The sequence below is a fragment of the Stomoxys calcitrans genome, chromosome 4, assembly GCF_963082655.1.
Source record: "Stomoxys calcitrans chromosome 4, idStoCalc2.1, whole genome shotgun sequence".
Taxonomy (NCBI): domain Eukaryota; kingdom Metazoa; phylum Arthropoda; class Insecta; order Diptera; family Muscidae; genus Stomoxys; species Stomoxys calcitrans.
The window spans coordinates 13,756,610-13,781,126 of NC_081555.1; the positions used below are offsets into that span (position 1 = coordinate 13,756,610).

General features: G+C 38.3%; 2 protein-coding genes across 4 annotated transcripts in view; both read right to left on the reverse strand.

Moving 5' to 3' along the window:
- Positions 1-789: 789 nt before the first annotated feature.
- Positions 790-2,849, reverse strand: LOC106085779 (glucose dehydrogenase [FAD, quinone]). Its single transcript, XM_013250192.2, has 2 exons — positions 2,733-2,849; positions 790-2,669 (listed from the first exon to the last, which is right to left on the reverse strand). Exons 1-2 carry the CDS (start codon positions 2,847-2,849, stop codon positions 939-941), a joined length of 1,848 nt encoding a protein of 615 aa, XP_013105646.2. The 3' UTR covers positions 790-938.
- A 13-nt stretch (positions 2,850-2,862) lies between these two features.
- The window catches only part of LOC106085780 (putative uncharacterized protein DDB_G0277255), a 39,158-nt gene continuing 17,503 nt past the window's right edge, over positions 2,863-24,517 (reverse strand). For all 3 annotated transcript variants that reach the window (XM_059368181.1, XM_059368182.1, XM_059368183.1), the window contains exon 2: positions 2,863-3,749. In XM_059368181.1, coding sequence (XP_059224164.1) covers positions 2,863-3,723 — 861 coding nt within the window. In that variant the 5' untranslated portion in view covers positions 3,724-3,749. The remainder of the gene's footprint in view (positions 3,750-24,517) is intronic.

Below are 24,517 nucleotides of genomic sequence, written 5' to 3' on the forward strand. Positions count from 1 at the left end.
AGATCAGACCATATTTGAATATAGCTCCCATATAGATCGAGCTCCCATTTCAAGGATTTTCACCAATAAATGGCGTATTTATTACCCGACTTGGCTGAAATTTGACGCAGCGAGTGCTGTTAGATTCCTGGTCAAGATAGAATCATATTTAAAAATAGCTGTCGTACTTCCCGATTTATGGGCCAAAAAATGGGCAATTTATTATACGATTTCGCTAGAATTTGGCACAGCGAGGCACCTGGATATCCGATTCGAGTATGGTATATATCTTGATATAGCTGCCATTTATACCGATCTAAGGTCTTCAGCCCATAGAAGCCGATTTCATTGACGGATTTTTTCTATAATTTGGAACAGTGGTTTTTGTTAGACCCTGACGTCGGTGCCGCCTTTGATCCCTAAAGGACCATATTTCGAAATCGGGCTAAGTTCGGCCGGGCCAAATCCTTGCAACCCACCACCAAACTTCTTCTTGAGCTTCCAGTGGGCTCAACTCTTATCAGATTTGGCTGGAGTTTCGCACGTTGTGTTTTGGTATGACATCCAACAACTGTGTTTTTTCTTTCATTAAAACAACCTCCGAAATTCACTATAAACTAGCATTCACATTTTATTCATAATTGAGTATAAATATACAATTATTGGATTTCTATGGGGAATAATAATTTTTGAGTACAAATTATCTTCTCTCTTACACTTACAACAAACAGCAAAGTTTCGTTAAACAATATAATAACAATAAATAATTAACAAAAATAAGAATTTTAAGGAAATTTTGTACAAAAGACTTTAGATTTTGGGGGGAAGGGAGAAGAGACAAATTAGAAACAAAAAGATAAGATGACTAGTGGTTATAAATAAAATTGGAAGCCTAAATACATAAAACTACAACACTAAAATGGAACTTCATATCTAGGGCAGCTACGGTGCTTTCTCCTTCAAGTACCTTGGCGACGTCTTACAGCACGCACTCCCCAATCCTCTTTGATCATATCTGAGGCTTTTTCGCCTATCATTATTACAGGGGCATTGGGATTACCATTGACAATGGTGGGCATTATGCTGGCATCGACCACCCTCAGCCCAGATACCCCATAGACCCTAAGCCGGGGATCCACCACAGCGGTAACATCCCAACTGGGACCCATTTTGCAAGTCCCCGTCGGATGGTAGATGGTAAAGGTGAATTGTTTGATGCAGCAAGCCCAATACTCATCACTGTTGAAGGGCAAATGTTTGCAACCAGGCAGGGGAATGCGATGTAGTCTCGATCCAAAACGCTTAAAAGCCTGCGAATCGGAAACATTTATGGCCAATTTAATGCCCTCCACCAAAACATCTATGTCCTCTTGGTGGGCAAAATAGTTGGGTATAATTTTAGGCTGCTGCATGGGATTGCGTGAATTTAGGCGTATCCAACCAGTGCTCTTGGGCCTCAACAGCAAGGGCAGTATGGACCAGGTTTCGGCATTCTGTATGGGCTTGTAGACCGTATTGTAGAAACCATCGCGCAGATTTAAGATTTTACGAATTTGATCTCCACCATCGGAGGTTATGGAGCTGGGACAAAAATGGAATTGTATGTCAGGCCAATCGATATTGGGGTCCTGATATTTGCTGTTGAGAAACGCCACCCCCTCCACTCCGGTATAGGTCATGGGACCTCTCTCGCGCATAATGTATTCCATGGTGACGGGCACAGTTTGAAAACGATTGCGGGTCACAGTGAGAGGGGCATCCACCACAAAGGTTAGGCCTCCCAGGCCCACATGATCTTGCAGATTATTGCCTACGGGCAAATCGGAGACCACCGGAATACCCAATTCCTGCAAATGCTCGGCAGGGCCTATGCCCGACAACATCAACAGCTGGGGACTGTTTATGGCACCGGCACTGGAAATCACCTCACGCTTAACAAAGACCACACTTTTGCGGCCATTTCTCACATACTCCACCCCAGTGGCCCTTTTGTTTTGATCCAATATAATGCGCGTGACCTGGGTATGCAATAAGACATCAAGATTCTTGCGCAGGCGCACTGGTCTTATAAAAGCCTTGCCTGTGCTGCAGCGAGAGCCACGGCGCATGGTGGATTGGGTTAACATAAAGCCAGTCTGCTTCTCGCCATTTATATCACGATTTTCATAGCCCATTTCTAAGCCAGCTTGCAAAAAGGCTATGGACAGAGGAGTGCGCCAGGGAGACTCTTGAACCGTCAAATAGCCTCCGGTTTCATGATAAGGAGTCTGGGCCAAATAGGGATTGCGTATGTCTTCGGATTTTAAGAAATAACGCAAAACATCCTCATAGCCCCAGCCCGGATTGCCCAAGGATTCCCAGTGATTGTAGTCGTTCTTGGAACCCCTAACATAGACCATGGCATTGAGCACGCTGGAGCCACCCAAGACCTTGCCACGAGGCCAGAAGCAACGATCGCCCTTCATGGCCTGGCAATATTGGCGGGTGGCCGAGGGGCTAGTCTGATATTTCCAATCCAAATCGGTGAGCTGCAGAAATCCAGCCAGAGTAGGAACATCAGAGATCTCGGTCTCATCACTGCCAGCCTCTATGAGTAAGACCGTCCAGTTTTTGATTTCCGACAAACGATTGGCCACCACCGCGCCTGCCGAGCCACCACCAATAACCACAAAATCGTATTGGCCTCGTACCTAAGGAAAGAGAAAAGTTTAAATTTTTTTTTCTTAATTGGCATTACTCATACCGCTACTCACCACTTGAGCCTCTTGCACCTTATTTTCGGGATCCACTGTCTGATAGCGATAGTAATTCATGCCGATTGCCAAGAGGGGTATCACACCAAGCAGCGAAGTCATTGTGGTAAATGCCATGGTGCAGTAATTGTCAGATCCAAGGATCTTCTTTAAGTTTCGATTTGTGTTTGGAAAATGCGCTGATCGTCGACGTGGTCACCGGAGCACTTGTGGACAATGATACCTCTGCTAAAATTTTGGGTTTATAATTGCGTATGCCTCCCGGCTTGGCTACCTTGTACTGGGCACTGGCCCTTTGATCCTCCTCCAAAATGTCCAAATAAGATTTTATATACAAATGATGATCCAGGTAATCCTTTTGTTTCTGCACAGATTTATTAGATTTGCTGGACACCACCGAATGCCCACCACCACTGGCCACCGAAGCTGTGGAGGAGAATCGTGTGGGTGTACACTGGCACGATGAGTAATAAATGCCACTGTCTGTACTCTGCGAATTGTGACGTTGATGGCGCCCCTTAATGTCACGATACAATTCGTCTGCGGCCGCAAAATTACACGACTGATAGTCAGAGGTGGTAGTTGTGGTAGAGTGGCTATCCAATGATTTGCGCGAACCCAAGGGTTTGGCCACCTTACTTTTCTCGTAACTTTGCTTGGTCAGACTATACTTTTGTCTTTGCCTATAGTATTCGTCGTCTGTGGAGGAGGCGTTCGATATGCTGGAAGAGGTATATACAAGTTCCTTGTGTTTAGCGTTGTAGTGTTTGACGTTGGGCACAGCAGAGGAGCAGGAGTTTGTTGATGTCGTCGTAGTCGTTGTATATAAGGAATTGTTGGTGTTGTTGGAATAAGGATTGGTGTTGTTGGTGGGTTGATAGTTTTTGTTTGGCTTATCGGAATAATGATGATGTGATTGTTGGGGAAAAGATTGTTGCTGTTGTCGTCTACTTGTGTAACATTTATTATGTTGTGATATCTCTTGTCCCATATTTTAAATGATTGAAATATAGGAAGCTAGAAGAGAGGGGAGAGAAAAAGAGAGAGAAAAAGAAAAATAAGTTATTATTGATCAAGAAATAACAAAAGACAAAATTCAAAATCGACCTTAAATGAGAAACATAAAGGTGGTAAATAAGGAAGGCCACCATGTTGGGCGCCAATTAGCTATTTTTTGCAAAAGATGTTGCATACTTTTAGGCGCACAAATTATTAGTTCTGGCTTAGAAATATAAAATTCAGAAATTCACTGATAAAATATGTAAAGGTCTAACATAAGATTGGTGAAGGCCACCACTTTGGGCGCCACTTTTGATTTTATTTAGGCATAGCATACTTTTAGGTGCTCAAGATAGCAATGCTGGTTAATAAATTGAAAATATTTAAATTTTCTGATGAGAAATATATGGGTCCGATAAGAAATTTTAAAGGCCACCATGTTGGGCGCCATTTCGTTCTTTTTTTTTGTGATAAGACGTTGTATACTTTAAGGCGCACAAGATAGTAGTTCTGGTTAATCAATTAACGACGAATGGGTAGAAAAATACCCAAGAATAAAGGAAGCTTAGAACAATTCTAGCTTGAGTTACGAAAAAGGTATATAATTTCTATTGGCGTAGGGCAGACGAATGAAACTATTGTAGCCTAAAGAGATTGTCCCGTCGTGAGAAAAATTCTTTTAAAATTCTTAGGAGTTTGACAAGAAGTCAAAGCTATATCGGGTTGTAGATTGATTTAGACGGAGTTAGGGACTGGATTGGGGATCTACTCTGATGCACTCAATATCAGTATGTCTTTGAGACTGCCGGACGAGTGTGCAGTCTTTCAGGCATCCCCGCTAGGGATATTCTGGCAAGGGGCTTACCGTCCTCGAAACTCAGAAGTTATGTGGACAGTATGACGGCGCTAAAGACCTTGGGGTCGAGGAAGATGAGGTCTAGATACGTGGCAGATTGTTTGGTATCCCTGGATAGGCTCCGGGCCCACGGTGTGACGCTGAGACGAGTGTGCAGTCTTTCTGGCATCCCCGCTAGGGATATTCTGGCAAGGGGCTTACCGTCCTCGAAACTCAGAAGTTATGTGGACAGTATGACGGCGCTCAAGACCTTGGGGTCGAGGAAGATGAAGTCCAGATACGTGGCAGATTGTTTGGTATCCCTGGAAAGGCTCCGGGCCCACGGTGTGACGCTGAGACGAGTGTGCAGTCTTTGTGGCATCCCCGCTAGGGATATTCCGGCAAGGGGCTTACCGTCCTCGAAACTCAGAAGTTATGTGGACAGTATGACGGCGCTCAAGACCTTGGGGTCGAGGAAGGTGAGGTCCAGATACGTGGCAGATTGTTTGGTATCCCTGGATAGGCTCCGGGCCCACGGTGTGACCCTGACATGGGTTCCTGGGCATGAGGGGATTCCAGGAAATGGGAGGGTGGACGAGTACGCCAGGAGGGGTTCGTCTGCGCTGGGCGGACCAGTCATCGGTCTTGCCTACGTGCCATTTGTCGAGCTACTGAACACAGTAGAGGGGATGGCCAGGGCGGCGTTGGTGGCGAGGTGGAACTCGTTGGGTGGTTGCCGGACTTCGAAGGCGCTATTGTCAGTCGTCGACCAGAGGAGGACGAGGGAGTTGTTGGCTTTCGTTAAGAGGTCGATGAGTACCTTGACAGGCGTCATAACCGGACATTGTGCCATAGGCCGGACCAAAGTTTCAGTTTTCAGGGGCTAAATATGGCAAATTGAGAGATCGGTTTATATCGGTGCTATAGCTAAATCTGAATCGATATGAGCCATTTGCAATCTCCAGCGACTTACATCATTATTAAGTATCTGTACAAAATTTCAAGCGGCTAGCTTTGCGCGTTCGATCCCTATCGTGATTTCGACAAACGGACGGGCATGGCTATATTGACTCAGAATGTCGAGACGATCAAGCATATATTGGGTTGCCCAAAAAGTAATTGCGGATTTTTCATATAGTCGGCGTTGACAAATTTTTTCACAGCTTGTGACTCTGTAATTGCATTCTTTCTTCTGTCAGTTATAAGCTGTTACTTTTAGCTTGCTTTAGAAAAAAAGTGTAAAAAAAGTATATTTGATTAAAGTTCATTCTAAGTTTTATTAAAAATGCATTTACTTTCTTTTAAAAAATCCGCAATTACTTTTTGGGCAATCCAATATATAGCCTAGATAAATATTTCGAGGTGATGAGTATACAAATATAGACAAACCATTTTTTTGTTTTGCGAATTCGAGGCCACCGTAGCGCAGAGCTTAGCATGTCCGCCTATAACAATGAACGCTTGGGTTCGAATCCTGGCGAGACCATCAGAAAAAATTTTCAGCGGTTGTTTTCCCCTCCTAATGCTGACAACATTTGTGAGGTACTATGCCATGTGAAACTTATCTCCAAAGAGGTGTCGACACGCCGTTCGGATTCGGCTATTAAAAGGAGGCCCCTAATCATTGAGATTATATATGAATCGGACTTGGACTGAGAAGTAGTCCAGTCCCCTGTTCCTTAGTGGAATGTTCATGGGCAAAATTTGCATTTTGAATTCGAAAATCGGAACAGGCCTTAATGATACTTGCTGATGAACAATATAAAGGGCTAAAATGAGAATTTTTGAAAGCCGCCACGTTGGGCGCCAATTTTTTTTCTATTGAGACATAGCATACTTCTATACTTTGAGGTGTCCTAGATAGTAATCCTTGATAGTAGTAATCCTGGTTGTAATTAAAAAAGTTTAAATTGCTTGCCATTTGAACACAGTAAACCCACCACGTTGGGCGCCACTTGGATCTTCAATTATTCAATTATTGAAGTATTTTGGGGGTGTTTTATAAAAAAAAATTAATAAAAAATATATGTAAACACCGTAGACATATACGAATTAAATAACGCCAACTGAGGTACTTTCCGAATTCGAATATTTCTCAATGTAAGAAATATTCAATATAATATTTTTTTTATTTGTAAGCAAACAACTTTTTCCCAAGCCTGTTATGTAAACTTGAGAAAAATCATTTCATAGGTATTTTATCTAAACAAAAAACCTACACATTAAAAACTCCATTTTCAAACATTGTTTTCAACTTAAATTTTTTTCACCTTCAATTAAATTTAACATCTCTTACATGTTAAGTATCCCACATCATTTTTTATTTTGTTTCAATTAAACCCTGGATACTTCAATACATTGAGGCAACGCAACATTTTTTCCATTTTTTTTTTGTTTGAAATTGTTGTTGGCTTATCTAATCAAAACCTGATTTTATTGAAAAAAAAAAAACAACAGAAAAAAATAGTCATTTCCGTCTTTATTGGTCTCTGGTCAAGAAAAACCCAAAACTTAACAACAGTAAAAGCAACAACAAGTTTCAAGTGTAACAACGTAAAAACTTACAGATGTCTTTGCAACATTGCAATGGCAATGAACTTGATGGAGACAGCATGTTTTAAACGCTACGAATTGAGCAAATGGGAGCAAGTAACAGGAGATTTTTTTCGGTTTAATGGTGTGATGTAACCAAAAATGGACAAAAAGCTAAGACAATTTTAAACGGTAGAGTAAGTGGCCCACAGTAGCCAACTGGAAAATAGTGGGCTAAAATCGTTCACAGGAATTATAATATGGACCATGCTCTTTTCTAATCTATCTAATTTGGAAACCTAAGCATGAAATAAATCAAGATATTGGTGTTTTTTGGCAAAATTTGGTAATTTTTCTTTATGGTGTTACTTTTTTCAGAGTAAATAACCCACTGTGGCCAACTGGGAAATAGTGGGCTAAAACCGTTCACTGGAAATATAATATGGACCACACTTTTTCCGAATCTATCCAATTTGGAACCCTGAGTATTAATGCAACCGAGAGATTGGACTTTTTAAGCAAAATTCCGAAATATTCCCTTATAAAGCCCAATTTTACAGAATAAATGGCCTACTGTGGCCAACTGGGAAGAAGTGGGATAAAATCGTTTATAAGATGTATAGTATAGACCAAGCTTTTTTAGAATCCATCCAATTTAGGACCCTTAGCATGAAAGACGCGAAGATATTGGTGATTTTTGTCAAAATTTGGTATTTTTTCTTAATGATGCCCAATTTTTCTGAGTAAATGACCCACTGTGGCCAACTGGGAAATAGTGGGCTAAAACCATTTACAGGAAATATAATATGAACCACGCTTTTTCCGAATCTATCCAATTTGGAACCCTGAGTATTAATGCAACCGAGAGATTGGACTTTTTGAGCAAAATTCGGCAATCTTTCCTTATGAAGGCCCATTTTTCAGAGTAAATGGCCTACTGTGGCCGACTGCGACGAAGTGGGATAAAATTGTTTATAAGAAATATAGTATGGACAAGGCTCTTTTAGAATCCATCCAATTTAGGACCCATAGCATGAAAGAAACGAAGATATTGGTGATTTTTGTCAAAATTTGGTATTTTTTCTTAATGATGCCCAATTTTTCTGAGTAAATGACCCACTGTGGCCAACTGGGAAATAGTGGGCTAAAACCATTTACAGGAATTATAATATTGACCTCGCTTTTTCCGAATCTATCCAATTTGGATTCCTAATTATTAAAAAAACAAAGATATAGGCGATTTTTGGTAAAAGTTTATAATTTTTCCTTATGAAGACCCATTTTTTAAAAGTAAATGACCTACTGTGGCCAACTGGGAAGTTGTGCGATAAAACCCTTTACAGGAAATTTAACATGGACTACGCTCTTTCCTAAGCTATCCAATTTGGAACCCTAAGTATTGCAGAAACCCGGAAATTGACATTTTTAAGCAAAATTTGGTAATTTTTCCTTAATGTAGTCCCATTTCAGCTAAATCGTTTATGAATTACGCCCTCTAGAGGCTTAAGAAGTAAAATTGGGAGATTGGTTTATATGGGGGCTATATCAGGTTTAAAACCGATCAAACTCATACTTGGGACATATGTTAGACATCATAGAAAAAGTCAGTGTGCATAAATTCAGCCAAATCGAATAAGATATACACGCCCTCTAGAGGCCAAAGAAGTATTATTGGGAGATTGTTTTATATGGTAGCTATATCAAGGTTCCGTCAGTTTTGGACCATCGACAGATCGGTTTATCTAGGAGCTATATTAAGCTTTAAACTGATTCAGACCATATTTGGCGCATATATTGAAGGTCATAGGAGAAATCGTTACGCAAAATATCAGCCAATTTAGGAATGAACTGCGCCCTCTGGGGGCTCACGAAGTAGAATCCGATGATCGAGCTATATCAGGTTTTAAACCGATTCAAGTCATACTTAGGACGTATGGTAGAGGTCATAGAAAAAGTCAGCGTGCAAAATTTCAGCCAAATCGGATAAGATATACGCCCTCTAGAGGCCAAATAAGTATTATTGGGAGATTATTTTATATGGGAGCTATATTAGAGTTCCGTTCGATTTGGCCCATGATAGAAGTAATCGAAAATGTATTCGTCTAGAGGTCATAGAAAAAGTCAGTGTGCATAATTTCAGCCAAATCGGATAAGATATACGCCCTCTAGAGGCCAAAGAAGTATTATTGGGAGATGATTTTATATGGGAGCCATATCAGGGTTCCGTCCGATTTGGACAATATTTGGCGAATGATAGAAGTAATTGAAAATGTATTTTTTTAGAGGTAATAGAAAAAGTCAATGTGCATAATTTCAACCAAATCGGATAAGATATACGCCCTCTAGAGGCCAAGGAATTATTATTGGGAGATCATTTTGTATGGGAGCGATATCAGGATTCCGTCCGATGTTTACCATATTTGGCGTATGATAGAAGTAATCGCAAATGTATTTGTTTAGAGGTCATAGAAAAAGTCAGTGTCCATAATTACAGCCAAATCAGATAAGATATACGCCCTCTAGAGGCAAAAAAATTATTATTGGGAGATTATTTTATATGGGAGCTATATCAGAGTTCCGTCCGATTTGGACCATATTTGGCGTATGATAGAAGTAATCGAAAATGTATTTGTTTAAAAATTTCGTCCAAATTCGATAAGGACTATACCCTCTAGAGGCTCAAGAAGTAAAATCGAGATTTCGGTTTATGTGGCAGCTATATGAGGTTATGATTCGATTTAGACCATAACCTCAAAAAGCAAAATCGAGAGATCGGTTTATCCGTTAGCTATATCAGGCTTCAATAAGGACTATGCCCTCTAGAGGCTCAAGAAGTAAAATCGAGATTTCGGTTTATATGGCAGCTATATGAGGTTATGATTCGATTTAGACCACAATCTCAAAAAGTAAAATCGGGAGATCGGTTTATCCGTAAGCTATATCAGGTTTTAAACCGATTCAGGTCATACATGGCACGTATATCAGAGGTCACAGGAAATGTAAAGCTTCAAAATTTCAGTCAAATCGGATAAGAATAACGCCCTCTAGAGGGCAGTATAATCAGGTGATCGGTTCGGACCATATTGAGAACAAGAAACTTCAATCAAATCGGATAAGAATAACCCCCTCTAGAGGCTCGAACAGTATAATCAGGTAATCGGTTGGGACCATATTGAAAATTGGAAAAATTCTGGCATTTTAAGTAATAACTGCAACCTCTAGGGGCTGAAGAAGCAGGGTGATTTTTCAAGAGCTTGAAATCCTTATTTGAATCCATAGGTTCATATAGTCTAATGTTTGACAATTATTTCATGCAAATGTTGACCGTGACTGCGCCTCAAATGGTTCATCCGCTTAGCCCAATTTTGGCATACTCTTTCCAACATTTCGGCCGGTATCTCACGAATATATCCTTCAATGTTGTCTTCCTCAATATCTCAATTGAAGCGGGTTTGTCTGTTTAGATATGAACTTTAAATAGCCCCACAAAAAATAGTCTAAAGACGTTAAATCGCACGATCTAGGCGGCCAATTGACCGGTCGTGAATGTAAAATGAAATGTTCAGCGAACTCGCCTCTCAATAAGTCCATTGCTACGCGTGCTGTGTGGCATGTGGCATCGTGTTGTTGAAACCACATGTCATGCAAGGCAAGCTCTTGCCTTTTGCGCAAAAAAAGTTGAATGTAATCTCACGATAGCGCTCACCATTCACAGTAACGTTACGATTCGCATCACCTTCGAAGAAGTACGGTCCAATGATGCCACCAGCCCATAAACCAAACTTTGAGTTTTTCGGGATGCATTGGTAGATTTTGCAATGCTTCTGGCTGAGCTTCACTCTAAATTCGACAATTCTGCTTATTTACGTATCCATTAAGCCCGAAATGAGCTTCGTCGGTTTTTTTAAATGTTTTATTTAAAGAAAATTGTACCGATTTTTGTTCATAAATTTTTTTTTCTTATTTTTTTAATAGTTTTTTTAAAATATTTTCTTGTAATTTTAGTTTTATTAGTTTTCAATTCAAATTCAAGTTTTTCTTAACATTATTTTTCTTTTATTTTAAATATTTTATTTTAGCGAATGTAGGCATTTATGTGGCTTAATAGAGACGAATTATTAAGCCACATGGATGCCTTCATTTACTTTAAATTTTCTTCATCATTATGTGAGACTTGTTTTCTGCTCACAGTATGGGCAATCAGTAAATTGTGTTATTCCTGACGTTGTTCGCTCCCTTGTATGTGTTATCGAAGAAAATTGGTTTTCTGTCAACATATTTTGTGTTTATTGATGCTGCGAATCATAAACAAGTTTGTGGCTTAAGTCTTTCGTTTTGCTTGCATAAATGCCGCCTTCTATCTTTAGTAAGTGAAAAAAAACTACAAAATAAAAATACAAAAATAAAACAACAACCATAAAAAAACATTGATTAAAATTGTTTTACACGTGCTATTTCGCAGCTTTTGCGAATTTTCCAGTTTTTTCCTACCCATAAGAAAATTTGTTGGAGGATGTTTATCAGAGTTTCCTTATATAACAATGTTTTTATTATTAGAGGTTTTCAGGTGGTCAATCATAGACTAGTTTTTGGGGCAAGTAAAAGATATGACTTTGAACTTGGTGGAAAGAAGGAAATATCCTCTTTAATGCAACAAAAAATATTAAATTATTTTTTGACAGTCACAAATTGTCTGCAATTTTATTATTATTAAAAAAAAATTATTAAGAAATTAAAATTTATGAAGAAGTTATTTATTGTAAGTGATTGTTATAATTTTTTTATTGTTATTAATTTTTTTTGAGATTTTTTTTAAATTTTTTTATATTTGTTTTTGTTTTTTTTTTTTGGCAAAACTGTATTTTGGCAAAACTACCCCGAAGTTCGCAAAAAAATTTAATTGTTAGCATACCCCCTAATTTCGACCCCAGGAACCCGAATATGTAGTCTGTTTATGGGGCTCAGGCCCGTGGACCCCGCTAGGGACCAAAAACGGCCCCTTGGGGGGAATTGGTCCAATCTAGGGTATATGGGCATCAAATGAAAGGTATTGATTAGTAGATTACAAATATGCAATCAAATGTCCAAAAAATCCAAAATTTGACTCGGAAAGGACTTATGGGGTCTTGAGAATTTTGACTCTTGTAAAATTTATGAAATTGTTATTGCTTTCGTTGGCGTTACTAAGGGATTTCCGCAAGGAGGTGATAGTAAATTTGAATCCCCCTCAGAGGATGCCTCCTCCTTTATTATTGTGAGTACCCTTCCATCTCACGGAACTGGCTATTTTGTGCTGAGTTGCCACTTCTTACTGGCTGAGAGATACCAAATTTGAAAAATTTATCCCGCAATATTACTTTGGGGATCAATATTTCCCAAATTTGAGGCGCAATTTTTTTGAAAATTTTTTAATTTTTTTGTAAATATGTATTTGTTTTAATTTAGAGTCCTCCTAGAGATTAATTTTTTGTATATTCGTAATCTACTCGTTCATACCTTTAATTTGATACCCATATTGCCTATGTTTGAAAGAGTTCAAAATTCTCAAGACCCCGTAGGTCCTTCCCGGGTCTAAATTTTGGACCTTTGTTTACATATTCGTTATTTAGTAAACAATACCTTTCATTTGATACCCATATTGCCTAGGTTAGACTACTTCACCCAGAAAGGGGTCCACGGTCCCGAGCCCCAAAAACGGACTTCATTTCGGGTTCCCGAAATTTTGCCTAGGTTTAAGAGGGTTCAAAATTCCCAAGACCCCGTAGGTCCTTCCCGGGTCAAAATTTTGGACCTTTGTTTACATATTCGTAATTTACTAATCAGTACCTTTTATTTGATATCCATATTGCCTAGGTTAGACTACTTCCCCCAGAAAGGGGTCCACGGACCCGAGCCCCAAAAACGGACTTCATATTCGGGTAACTGGGGTCAAAATTAGGGGGTATTCAAAAAATTTGATTTTTTTATGAACTACCCCGTGAAATACAGTTCAGTCAAAGCCACTTTTATTATCCGATTCTGCTGAAATTTGGAACAGTGAGTTGCATAAGGCTCCTCGACATCTTTCTGCAAAATGGTCCAGATTCGGATATAGCTGCCATATAGACCGATCTCTCGATTTAAGGTTTTGGGCCCATAAAAGGCGCATTTAATATCCGATGTCGCCGAAATTTGGGACAGTGAGTTATGTTGAGCCCCTCGACATGCTTCTGGAATATGCCACAGATCGGTCCAGATTTGGAAATAGCTGCCATATAGACCGATCGCTCGATTTAAGGCTTTGGGCCCATAAACGTCGCATTTAATGACGGAAGTCGCCGAATTTTGGGACAGTGAGTTGTGTTAGGCCCTTCGACATCTTTCTGCAATTTAGCATAGATCGGTCCAGATTTTGATATAGCAGCCATATAGACCGATCTCTCGATTTATGGTCTAGGGCCCATAAAATACGCATTTATTGTCCGATGTCGCTGAAATTTGGGATAGTGAATTGTGTTAGGGCCTTTTAAATCCTTCTTCAATTTGGCTCAAATCGGTGAAGTTTTGGATATAGCTGCCACATGGTCCGATCTCTCGATTTAAGGTCTTGATTCTATAAAAGGTGAATTTATTGTCCGATTTAGCTGAAATTTAGCTCAGTGGGTTGTATTAGGCCACTCGACATCTTTCTACAATTTGGCCCAGATTGGTTCAGATTTGGATATAGCTGCCATATAGACCTATTTCTCGATTTAAGGTTTTGGGCCCATAAAAGGCAAATTTATTGACCGATGTCGCCGAAATTTGGGACAGTGAATTGTGTTAGGCTCCCCGACATATTTCTACAATTTGGCCCAGATCGGTGTAGACTTGGATATAGCTGCCATATAGACCGATCTTTCGATTAAAGGTTTTGGGCCCATAAAAGACGAATTTTTTATCCGATTTCGTCGAAATTTGGAACATTGAGTTGTGTTAGGCCCTTCGACATCCTTCTTCAATTTGGCCCAGATCGGTCCGGTTTTGAATATAGCTGCCATATAGACCGATCTCTCGATTTAAGGTTTTGGGCCCATAAAAGACGCGTTTATTGTCCGATTTCGCCGAAATTTGGGATAGTGGGTTGAATTAGGCCACTCGACATTATTCTTCAAATTGGCCCAGATCGGTGCAGATTTGGATATAGCTGCCATATCGACCGATCTCTCGATTTAAGGAATTGGGCCCTTAAAAGGCGCATTTATCGTCCGATTTCTCTGAAATTGGGGACCGTCTATTTGTTAAGCCCTCCGATATCCTTCTTGAAGATATCCCAGATCGGTTAAGATTTGTAGATAGCTGCCATATAGACCGATCTCTCGATTTAAGGTCTTGAGCCCATAAAAGGCGCATTTATTATCCGGTTTCGCCGCATTTATTATCCGGTTTCCGGTTTGGTTATGGTTTAGATCGATGGATTTTTGGATATTGCTGCCAAAAATATCAATATTTTGTTCTGAAAATTGAACATTGACTTATATTTATTTGACCACTCAATGTCCTTGTCTTATTTGGTTCAAATTGGACCATATTTCGATAAAGCTGCTATGGGTGTGTTAATAATGCATTTTTCACAGTACTATGAAGGGAGATATTTTACATATATACCCCAGGTGTTAGGTATACAAAGTTCGGCCTGGCCAAGCTTAATGCCTTTGTACTCGTTTCTTAATTTTTGCATTATTTTTCTATGACTACCTCTTAAGCCATTTAAGAAACATTTACGCTTTGAAGTCTATTGCACTTGCTTGTATTATTCAAATTAGACGTCAACGCTTTTGTGTTTGCCTTTTCAACTTGCGTGTGAAAAATTCGTGCTTGACAGCCTTGTCTATCAATTTATGTAATTTTTTTTTAATTGAATAGCGAAAAAGTGTTGGGAATGAGCATAATTTATTCCTTATTAAATCTTTAATTGTTTTACATGGCGGTGCGGCAAGGCTTGACAACATTGTTGAGTAGAGTCTAGCAGGGAAATATGCTTTAAAGATAAGGCACACTGAACTTTGCAAAGAACTGCATTGGAATAAGAAAATAGGCCACCGTAGAAGACATACACAGAATACCCTAGAATTTCGAAAAAGGCATAAAAACTATTTATATACATATATTTAAAGAAAATTCCTAAAATTTTAGATCAAAAAAGAATTTTACTCCTTTTTCATAAACTTAAAAAAAAATACATTTTTTTTTTATAGTTTTCTTTATTTAGGCAGTGACATTTTGTTGCGCATGTGTCTTAAGTCTTTTGTTTCCTCAGCTATCACCCTTCTAAGTTGGTATTGCTAGTCCTAGGTGAAAACAAAACTTTTGACTTAGAACTAGCAATGCCAACAGAAAAGGGACAATAGAAACAAAAGACTTAAGACACATGCGCACCAAAAAAAAATTATTGTCCTTATAAATCAAAATTTTGTCAATCATATTTTTTACTGACAAAATAACAGAAAATGTTATCAAAATCAGCTGATTTGATGTAGAAAAACAGCTGATTTCGATTAATTCGCGAACATTTCCAGTAACAAAGTGTTAATAGTAACGATGGTTACTGAGCACGAACATACTTTTTTGCGTTTGTTTCTTAAGTCTTTTGTTTTCTTGCTAACCAACCAACAATCAAAGATTTTCCAATAGAAAAATTAACTCAGTTACCCATCAATCATATGGTTTTCTTTTGATTTTCTTTTAATTTCATATTGTTTTTTTAATTTCCAACCCCTTTTTCCTCATTTGATTTATTATCTATGCCATTATGTCTGATTTAAGACATGACATAGACTTCCTTAGTGACAGCAATCTTAGGGATTGTAAAAAATTTTACAAAAATCACACAAAAATCTCTAGGAGAAGATATTGTAATTAATTTGCCAGCATATATTTTGACAATGCTTGCGTGATGTTAACAATGAATAAATGAGTAAATTATAACAAATGTTGCGTGTATGGTTGTAAATATATAATTTTTTTCTTTTTGAAAATTCAAATTCAAATTCCCACACATTATTTTGGCCAAAAAGTGATGTGGTGTAGAGGGAGGGCACAATGCATAACTAAATGCCCTGGCTACATATCCGTATTATTGTTATTACTTTTGACTACTTTTTTGATACAATTGCAAGCCCAGTTGTGGGCTTATTAAATTATTCATGCAAAAATTTACCTATCACCGTCCGTCATCGTTGTTTTTACGGTATTTTTGTTTTTTACTATGCCTTTTGTTATGGCTTAATTTTTCTCATTTCTGTTGAGTACATTTCAACATTTTTTACTTTGGTTTTTTTTTTTTGGTTTTTTGCTTTCAACATTTCAAGCGATAAATTTAAAGTGTAATGTGTTTGGTTGTTGTTTTTGTTTTTGTCTTCTGTTATTTTGCGGATTATATGGGATATATATGCCTGCTTATATTTGGTTTGGTTACACGCCATTGCCGCATTGTCTTCAAGCCACATCTTCAGCCACCTGTTCCTAGGTATTCGCTACTTTTTTGTTTTTGTGGCTTAAATCTTCCGTGTTTTTTTTCTTGTGATTTATGTGTTTTCTTTTCTTTTTTTTCTCTGGGACTGAATGAAAATTTGGGATTTTATTTTTTCCTTTGTTTGGGTTAATAATGCCACAATTGCAATTGCATGGCTATGTGTGAAAAGGGGGTTAACAGCAAGCTTCAATATGTAAGACTTTGCCTTAAGGAAGTTTTCAAGAGTTTTGCTCTACATCATAGTAGACAGCTAGAAATGATTTCATTAAAAAATTGGATATTTCATAGAAGAATAGTTTTTAAAGTAACATCAACAATATGAACACTTGAAAACTACTATCAGTTTTCATGCCAAACTTGGTCAGAACATGATAAATTTTCTTTAAAAAAACTGATTCGCATGCTTTTTAGATTTTATGCTATTTTCATTAATATTGGGTTGCCCAAAAAGTAATTGCGGATTTTTCATATAGTCGGCGTTGACAAATTTTTTCATAGCTTGTGACTCTGTAATTGCTTTCTTTCTTCTGTCAGTTATCAGCTGTTACTTTTAGCTTGCTTTAGAAAAAAAGTGTAAAAAAAGTATATTTGATTAAAGTTCATTCTAAGTTTTATTAAAAATGGATTTACTTTCTTTTAAAAAATCCGCAATTACTTTTTGGGCAACCCAATAGTTTTTAAAGTAACATCAACAACATGAACACTTGAAAACTACTGTCAGTTTTCATGCCAGGCTTTGTCTTGGTCAGAACATGATAAAGTTTCTTTAAAAAAACTGATTCGCATGCTTTTTATTTTCTATGCTGATATTTTCATTAATAAATATGGAAAAAAGTCCTGACAGCTATTTAAAAATTGTGATTAGTTCGAAATTTGGTGTGATGTGAAATCTTGTATTCTGCGTCTCGATACAATCGTCAAATTATTTAGCTACAATAGGTATATTAGATTTCATAGAAATTTTTTTAAAAATTCTAAATGTAAACAAAAGACTTAAGACACAAGCGCAGATTGCTACCTCCATATACAAGTGTGGCTACAACAATAACAAACTACCATGGCAATATGAGGTTGCAGTGAAAGCTATTTTGGAGTGGAGCCCGAATTTGATACCCACTTCCGGGACCAAGTCTCTTGGGCTTCACCTGACACCAATATGGGGCTCAAACGTAATTTTTTTTGGAATACAGCAAGAAATTGATTTTCACATACTGGGTGAAAAGACAGAAGGGCCATTCCACACCCCAAACAGGTCTCTTGGGCTTTACCTGACACCAATATGGGGCTCAAAAGAATTTTTTTTCGAATGCGGCAAGAAATTTATTTTCACATACTGGGTGAAAAGACAGAAGGGCCATTCCATCCCCCAAACATGACTACTTTACCCATCATTGCAAAATAGTTCACAAATACAGGGCATTAGAGAATGAAAGAAGGCGCAATGGAGCGGGCCAAGTTCAGCTAGTTTTCTTATAAACAATTTTAGAACAATTTTTTCTAGAAATAAAATTTAAGAAAATTTTATATATAACCAGTAAGGAAAGACAAAAGTCGGACAGTGCCGACTATATAATACCCTACACCTACTCTATGAGTACAATGTGGGAGCTATAGCCAATTATAAACCAATTTGGATGTGATTGACTTCGGCGGATGTTTTCAGATGGCTTATTAAACACTACTAACTACGGTTGACAAATGACAACATCATAGCAAATCTGGCGAACATATATATGGGAGCTATATATCTAAATCTGAGCCGATTTCGAGCAAACTTCTTCAGGTGTTGTGGTAGTGGTCGAGGAAAGCGTTGTTGGCAAGGTTGGTCAATAAATGCGCTTGCAGTGGCTCTTGAAGTGAAAATCGGGCGATATATTGGGTTGCCCAAAAAGTAATTGCGGATTTTTCAAAAGAAAGTAAATGCATTTTTAATAAAACTTAGAATGAACTTTAATCAAATATACTTTTTTACACTTTTTTTCTAAAGCAAGCTAGAAGTCACAGCTGATAACTGACAGAAGAAAGAATGCAATTACAGAGTCACAAGCTGTGAAAAAATTTGTCAACGCCGACTATATGGAAAATCCGCAATTACTTTTTGGGCAACTCAATCCATATATATGAACCGATTTCCCTGAAGTTCACCTGTAAGGCTGTGAGTCATAAGAAAATCCTTCCTACCAAATTTCGAAAGAATCGGTTAACAAATGACGATTTTATGGCATTATTACTGCAAATCGGACGAACATATATGTGAGAGCTATATCCAAATCTGAACCGATTTTTTTCCAATTTCAGTAGGCTTCGTTCCAAAAAAATGCTATTGCCAAATTTGAAGATGATTGGATGATAATTGCGATCTGTACTTTGTAAACAAGTAAACATGGGCAGACGGACAGACAGGCAGACGGACAAAGCTAAATCGAATCAGAAAATGTTTCTGAGTCGATCGGTATACTTATCTAGACCCATTGATAAGTATACCAATCTCTTTTCCTCCTGGGTGTTACTAGAAATTTCACTTAGTTATAATACCCTGTACCACAGTAGTGGTGTAGGGTATAAACATGCATTTGTATTGGTCTGGAAAGAAACATGGGCTATATAATTTTTTGATATCGGAGGGGGGGGGGGCGAACCCTCCCCCTGACCACAAAACTAAAAGAGTACCGTTCAGGTCAATATGGGACTCAAATGAAAGGTATTCAGGAGTAGAGTACGAATTTCAAATTCAAAATTGGGTCCAAGTAATGGAGGGCCAAATTTTCACAGATTGTGTAGGTTGGTCTGGAAAGAAACCCCGGAAGGGGCCCTCCCCCTGACAACAAAACTAAAAGTGTACCGTTCAGGACAATATGGGACTCAAATGAAAGGTATTCAGGAGAAGAGTACGAATTTTAAATTCAAAATTGGGTCCACGTAATTGGGGGGCCGCCCCAACCTTAAAACCCCCTAAGAAAGGTTTATTGGATGATCATGTCAATATGGAACTCAAATGAAAGGTATTCGGAAGAAGATTACGAATATGGTCGGGAAGGAGAAAAAGGCTTTATAATTTATTGATATCTGAAAAGGGAGCGGACGGGGGAGACCCCGTTACCCTTAAATTACCACCCAAAATTAAGAGCGGACCGATAAGGACAATATGGGTATCAAATGAAAGGTATTGAAGAGTAAAATGGAAACATGGTATTAAAATTTGGGTCTAAGTACCCATCGGGGCGCCCCAAACCCAAAATCTAAAAAAGGTTTTTTGGATGATCATGTCAATATGGGACTCAAATGAAAGCTATTCGGGAGAAGATTACGAATTTGGTCGAGAAGGAGGAAAAGGCTTTAGAATTTATAGATATCTGAAAGGGGAGCGGACCCTCCCCCGTTACCCCTAAATCACCACCCAAAATTAAAAGCGGACCGATAAGGACAATATGGGCATCAAATGAAAGGTATTGGAGAGTAGAATACAAACATGATATTAAAATTTGGGTCTAAGTACCCATCAGGCCGTCCCAACCCCAAAATTTCCGAAACAGACATATTGGACGTTCATGTCAATATGGGGCTCAAATGAAAGGTATTTGAAGGTAGATGACGAATCTGGCATACAAAATTAGATCGATGTATAGGGAGTCACCCCGCCTTCCAAAAACACCCCAAATGGGCATATGACCCATCATGACTGTATGGGACTCGATTTGTTTGTTTGTTGCATAGATTCAAAATGGCTCAACTGAGTTTCTTAAACTTTTCACAGATAATGTAGGCTTGTGTGGAAGGAAACATAGGCTATATAATTTTTAGATATGGAATGGGGGCGGACGCTCCCCTTTACCACAAAAATGCCAACCAAAACCAAAAGTGGACCGATGGGCGCAATGTGGGTAACGAATGAAAGATATTGGAGACTAGAAAACGAATTTCATATTATAATCTGGATTCAAATACCCAGAGGGCCACCCCAATCCCAAACAGACATATTGGATGTTAATGGCAGGTCTTCGAGATTATATTGCTAATATGGCAAAGAAATGAAGTCCATGTAATAGATGCTCTTCCCACCCATAAAAAACCCCCGTAGGGCCATATTAGCCAACCATGGCTATATGGGACTCAAATGAAAGCAATTTGGGAGTAGTTTAGGAAAATGATATTAAAATTGATATTATTTGACCCATCATTACGTTATGGGACTCAAATGATAGTTATTTGAGTCCCATAGCAAACAAAAACTGGGGCCAAGTGTTTGTGGGTAAGCCCTAATGCTAAAATGTACATAAAAGAGCACAATTTTAACAAAATTAATTTTTTTTTTTTAGATTTTTTTTTATGGAAATAATATTTTATAGAAATTATTCCGAGAATATTTGGTATGTTTTTCTCTGGAATAGAGTGCTTTACTATTGGGTTGCCCAAAAAGTAATTGCGGATTATGCGGATGATAACTGACAGAAGAAAGAATGCAATTACAGAATCACAAGCTGTGAAAAAATTTGTCAACGCCGATTATATGAAAAATCCGCAATTACTTTTTGGGCAACCCAATATGGTCCCTCTTCTCTGTCTTTCTTTCCCATCTGCTACTAATTGTTCAATAGGGATAATTTATAATCAGCCACTGCGTCACGTGGTTGTTTGTTACTCTATAACAAGAGATTTAAGGCGTATAGCCCATGGCTATATTTTTATCATGTGAAATACCCACATAAGTTTCCAATAAATTTCTTTATAAAATTTATAATAAAACTAGAAAACCTTTCATATGTAAGCTATCACATTTTTCTTCTATTGTTTAAAAAATTTCATTTCAAGCTACCTAATTTTGAAAAGAAAATATTTGATGCTTTTGTCAATAGGTGGGGAAAATAATAAAGGGTTAGTAGTCACCGCTGCAGGCAGTAAGGTGTTGAAGATACTGACATTGACATAAGTGTTAAGTAATATATCTTAAACGTATCTATTGACAAAGAGAAGGGTTTTTGGTTTTACGATTTCTAAAGTGGGTGTGAAATTATCTTTTATGTACTTTTGTTTTAATAAAATGCCATTATTACTTAATATAAAAAAAATTATTGGAATTTTGTAGGGTGCGCCTTTAATTTTTTTTCAAAGTTTTCTTATGCTTTATAATTGTTTTTAAAAATTAAAATGACTAATTTTTATGCCCACCACCATAGGGTGGGGGTACCCACCTAAATCATACAGTATATATATTCTTGATTGTCTCGGCATTCTGAGTCGAACTAGCCATGTCCGTCCGTCCGTCTGTCGAAATCACGATAGCGCTAGAACGCGTAAAGCTACCCGCTTGAAATTTTGCACAGACACTTAATATTAATGTAAATAATTGGGGGATGCAAATGGGCCATATCGGTTCAAATTTGGATATAGCTCCCATATATACCGATTGCCCGATTTGAATTCTTGAGCCCCTGGAAGCCGCAATATTTGTCCGATTTGGCTGAAATTATGCATGTAGTGTTCATTTGTGACTTCCAACAACTGTGCCAAGTATGGTCCGAATCGGTCTATAACCTGATATAGCTCCCATATAAACCGATCTCCCGATTTGACTTCTTGAGCCTCTAGAAGCCTCACTTTTCATCTGATTAGGCTAAAATTTTGCACATAGTGTTCTATTATGAATTCCAACAACTGTCTCAAGTACGGTCCGAATCGGTCGAGAACCTGATATAGCTCCCATATAAACCGATTGCCCGATTTGAATTCTTGAGCCCCTGGAAGCCTTAATTTTCATCCGATTTGGCTGAAATTTTGCTCATAATGTTTTGTTATGATTTCGAACAACTGTGCCAAGTATGGTCCGAATCGGTCGAGAACCTGATATAGCTCCCATATAAACCGATTGCCCGATTTGAATTCTTGAGCCCCTGGAAGCCTTAATTTTCATCCGATTTGGCTGAAATTTTGCTCATAATGTTTTGTTATGATTTCGAACAACTGTGCCAAGTATGGTCCGAATCGGCCTATAACCTGATATAGCTCCCATATAAACCGATCTCCCGATTTGAGTTTTTGAGCTCCTGGAGGCCTCAATTTTTATACGATTTGGCTGAAATTTTGCTCACAGTGTTCTGTTATGACTTCAAACAACTGTGTAAAGTACGGTCCGAATCGGTCTATAATCTGATATATCTCCCATATAAACCGATTTCCCGATTTGACTTCTTGAGCCACTAAAAGCCTCAATTTTTAACCGAGTTGGCTGAAATTTTGCTCACAGTGTTCTGTTATGACTTCCAACAACTGTGACAAGTGCTCACTGTGTTCTGTTATGACTTCTATCAACTGTGTCAAGTACGGTCCGAATCGGTCAAGAATCTGATATAGCTCCCATATAAACTCATCTCCAGATTTGACTTCGTGAGCCCTTACAAGCCTCAATTTTCATCTGATTAGGCTGAAATTTTGCACATAGTGTTCTGTTATGACTTCCAACAACTGTGCCAAGTACTGTCCGATTCAGTCTATAATCTGATATAGCTCCCATATAAACCGATCTCCTGATTTGACTTCTTGAGCCCCTGGAAGGCGCAATTTTGCCCGATTTGGCTAAAACTTTGCACATAGTGTTCTGTTATGACTTCTATCAACTGTGTCAAGTACGGTCCGAATCGGTCAAGAATCTGATATAGCTCCCATATAAACCGATCGGCCGTTTTGGGGTCTTGAGCCCCTGGAAACCTCAATTGTTATACGATTTGCCTGAAATTTTGCCCATAGTGTTCTATTATGACTTCCAACAACTGTGTCAAGTACGGTCTGATTCGGTCTATAATCTGATATAGCTCCCATATAGACCGATCTCCCGATTTAAATTCTTGAGCCCCTGGAAGGCTCAATTTTCATCCGATTTGGCTGAAATTTTGCACATAATGTTTTGGTATGACTTCCAACATCTGTGCCAAGTACGGTCCAAATCGGTCTATAACCAGATATAGCTCCCATATAAACCGATCGCCCGATTTGACTTCTTGAGTCCCTGGAGGCCCTAATTTTCATCCGATTTGGCTGAAATTTTGCTCACAGTGTTCTGTTATGACTTCTAACAACTGTGTAAAGTACGGTCCGATTCGGTCTATAATCTGATATAGCTCCCATATATACCGATTGCCCGATTTGACTTTTTGAGCCCCTGGAAACCTCAATTTTCATACGATTTGCCTGAAATTTTGCCCATAGTGTTTTGATATGACTTCCAACATCTGTGCCAAGTACGGTCCGATTCGGTCTATAATCTGATATAGCTCCTATATAAACCGATCTCCCGATTTGGGTTCTTGAGCCACTAAAAGCCTGAATTTTCATCCGATTTGACTGAAATTTTGCACAAGGGGTTCTATTATGACTTCCGACAACTGTGCGAAGTACGGTCCAAATCGGTCAAGAACCTGATATAGCTCCCATATAAACCGATCGCCCGATTTGACTGAAAGCCTTCTCTGTCTGTCTATAACCAGATATAGCTCCCATATTTTAGCCGAATCCATGGTGATGGGTTCCCAAGATTCGGCCATGCCGAACTTAGCACGCTTTTACATGTTACTGCTCATTTGCTATGTTTTGGATTACATGATTGCCAAACAAATAATTATCTTCAATGGTTTGGGGGCTAATAAATTTTTAAGTTTATTTTGTTAATTAACAAAACGGTTTGTTTGCTATGGTTAACCTACAATTCATATAAAGAAAAACAAATATTGTTAAGCTTCTTCGTAAGCTTTGGCAAAGTGAGAGGCTATTTACAAAACACGGCCTTGAAGTTTTTAAACACTTGTGATATCACTTTGAAAATAAATATTAATATTGAATAGTAACCGATTAAAGTCTTTATAGCTTAACAAAAATGCTGTTCTAGATTGCTTTGTCAGCTTCATACACACTTTTTTGGGTGTTGGTTCTGCATAA

What these genes read in the sequence shown, in the direction of transcription:
- LOC106085779 (XM_013250192.2), bottom strand. Translation starts at nt 2,849, where the DNA reads ATGGCATTTACCACAATGACTTCGCTGCTTGGTGTGATACCCCTCTTG. An exon ending in AGGTGCAAGAGGCTCAAGTG is followed by an intron (nt 2,670 to 2,732) that starts GTGAGTAGCGGT and finishes CTCTTTCCTTAG; the next exon opens with GTACGAGGCCAATACGATTT.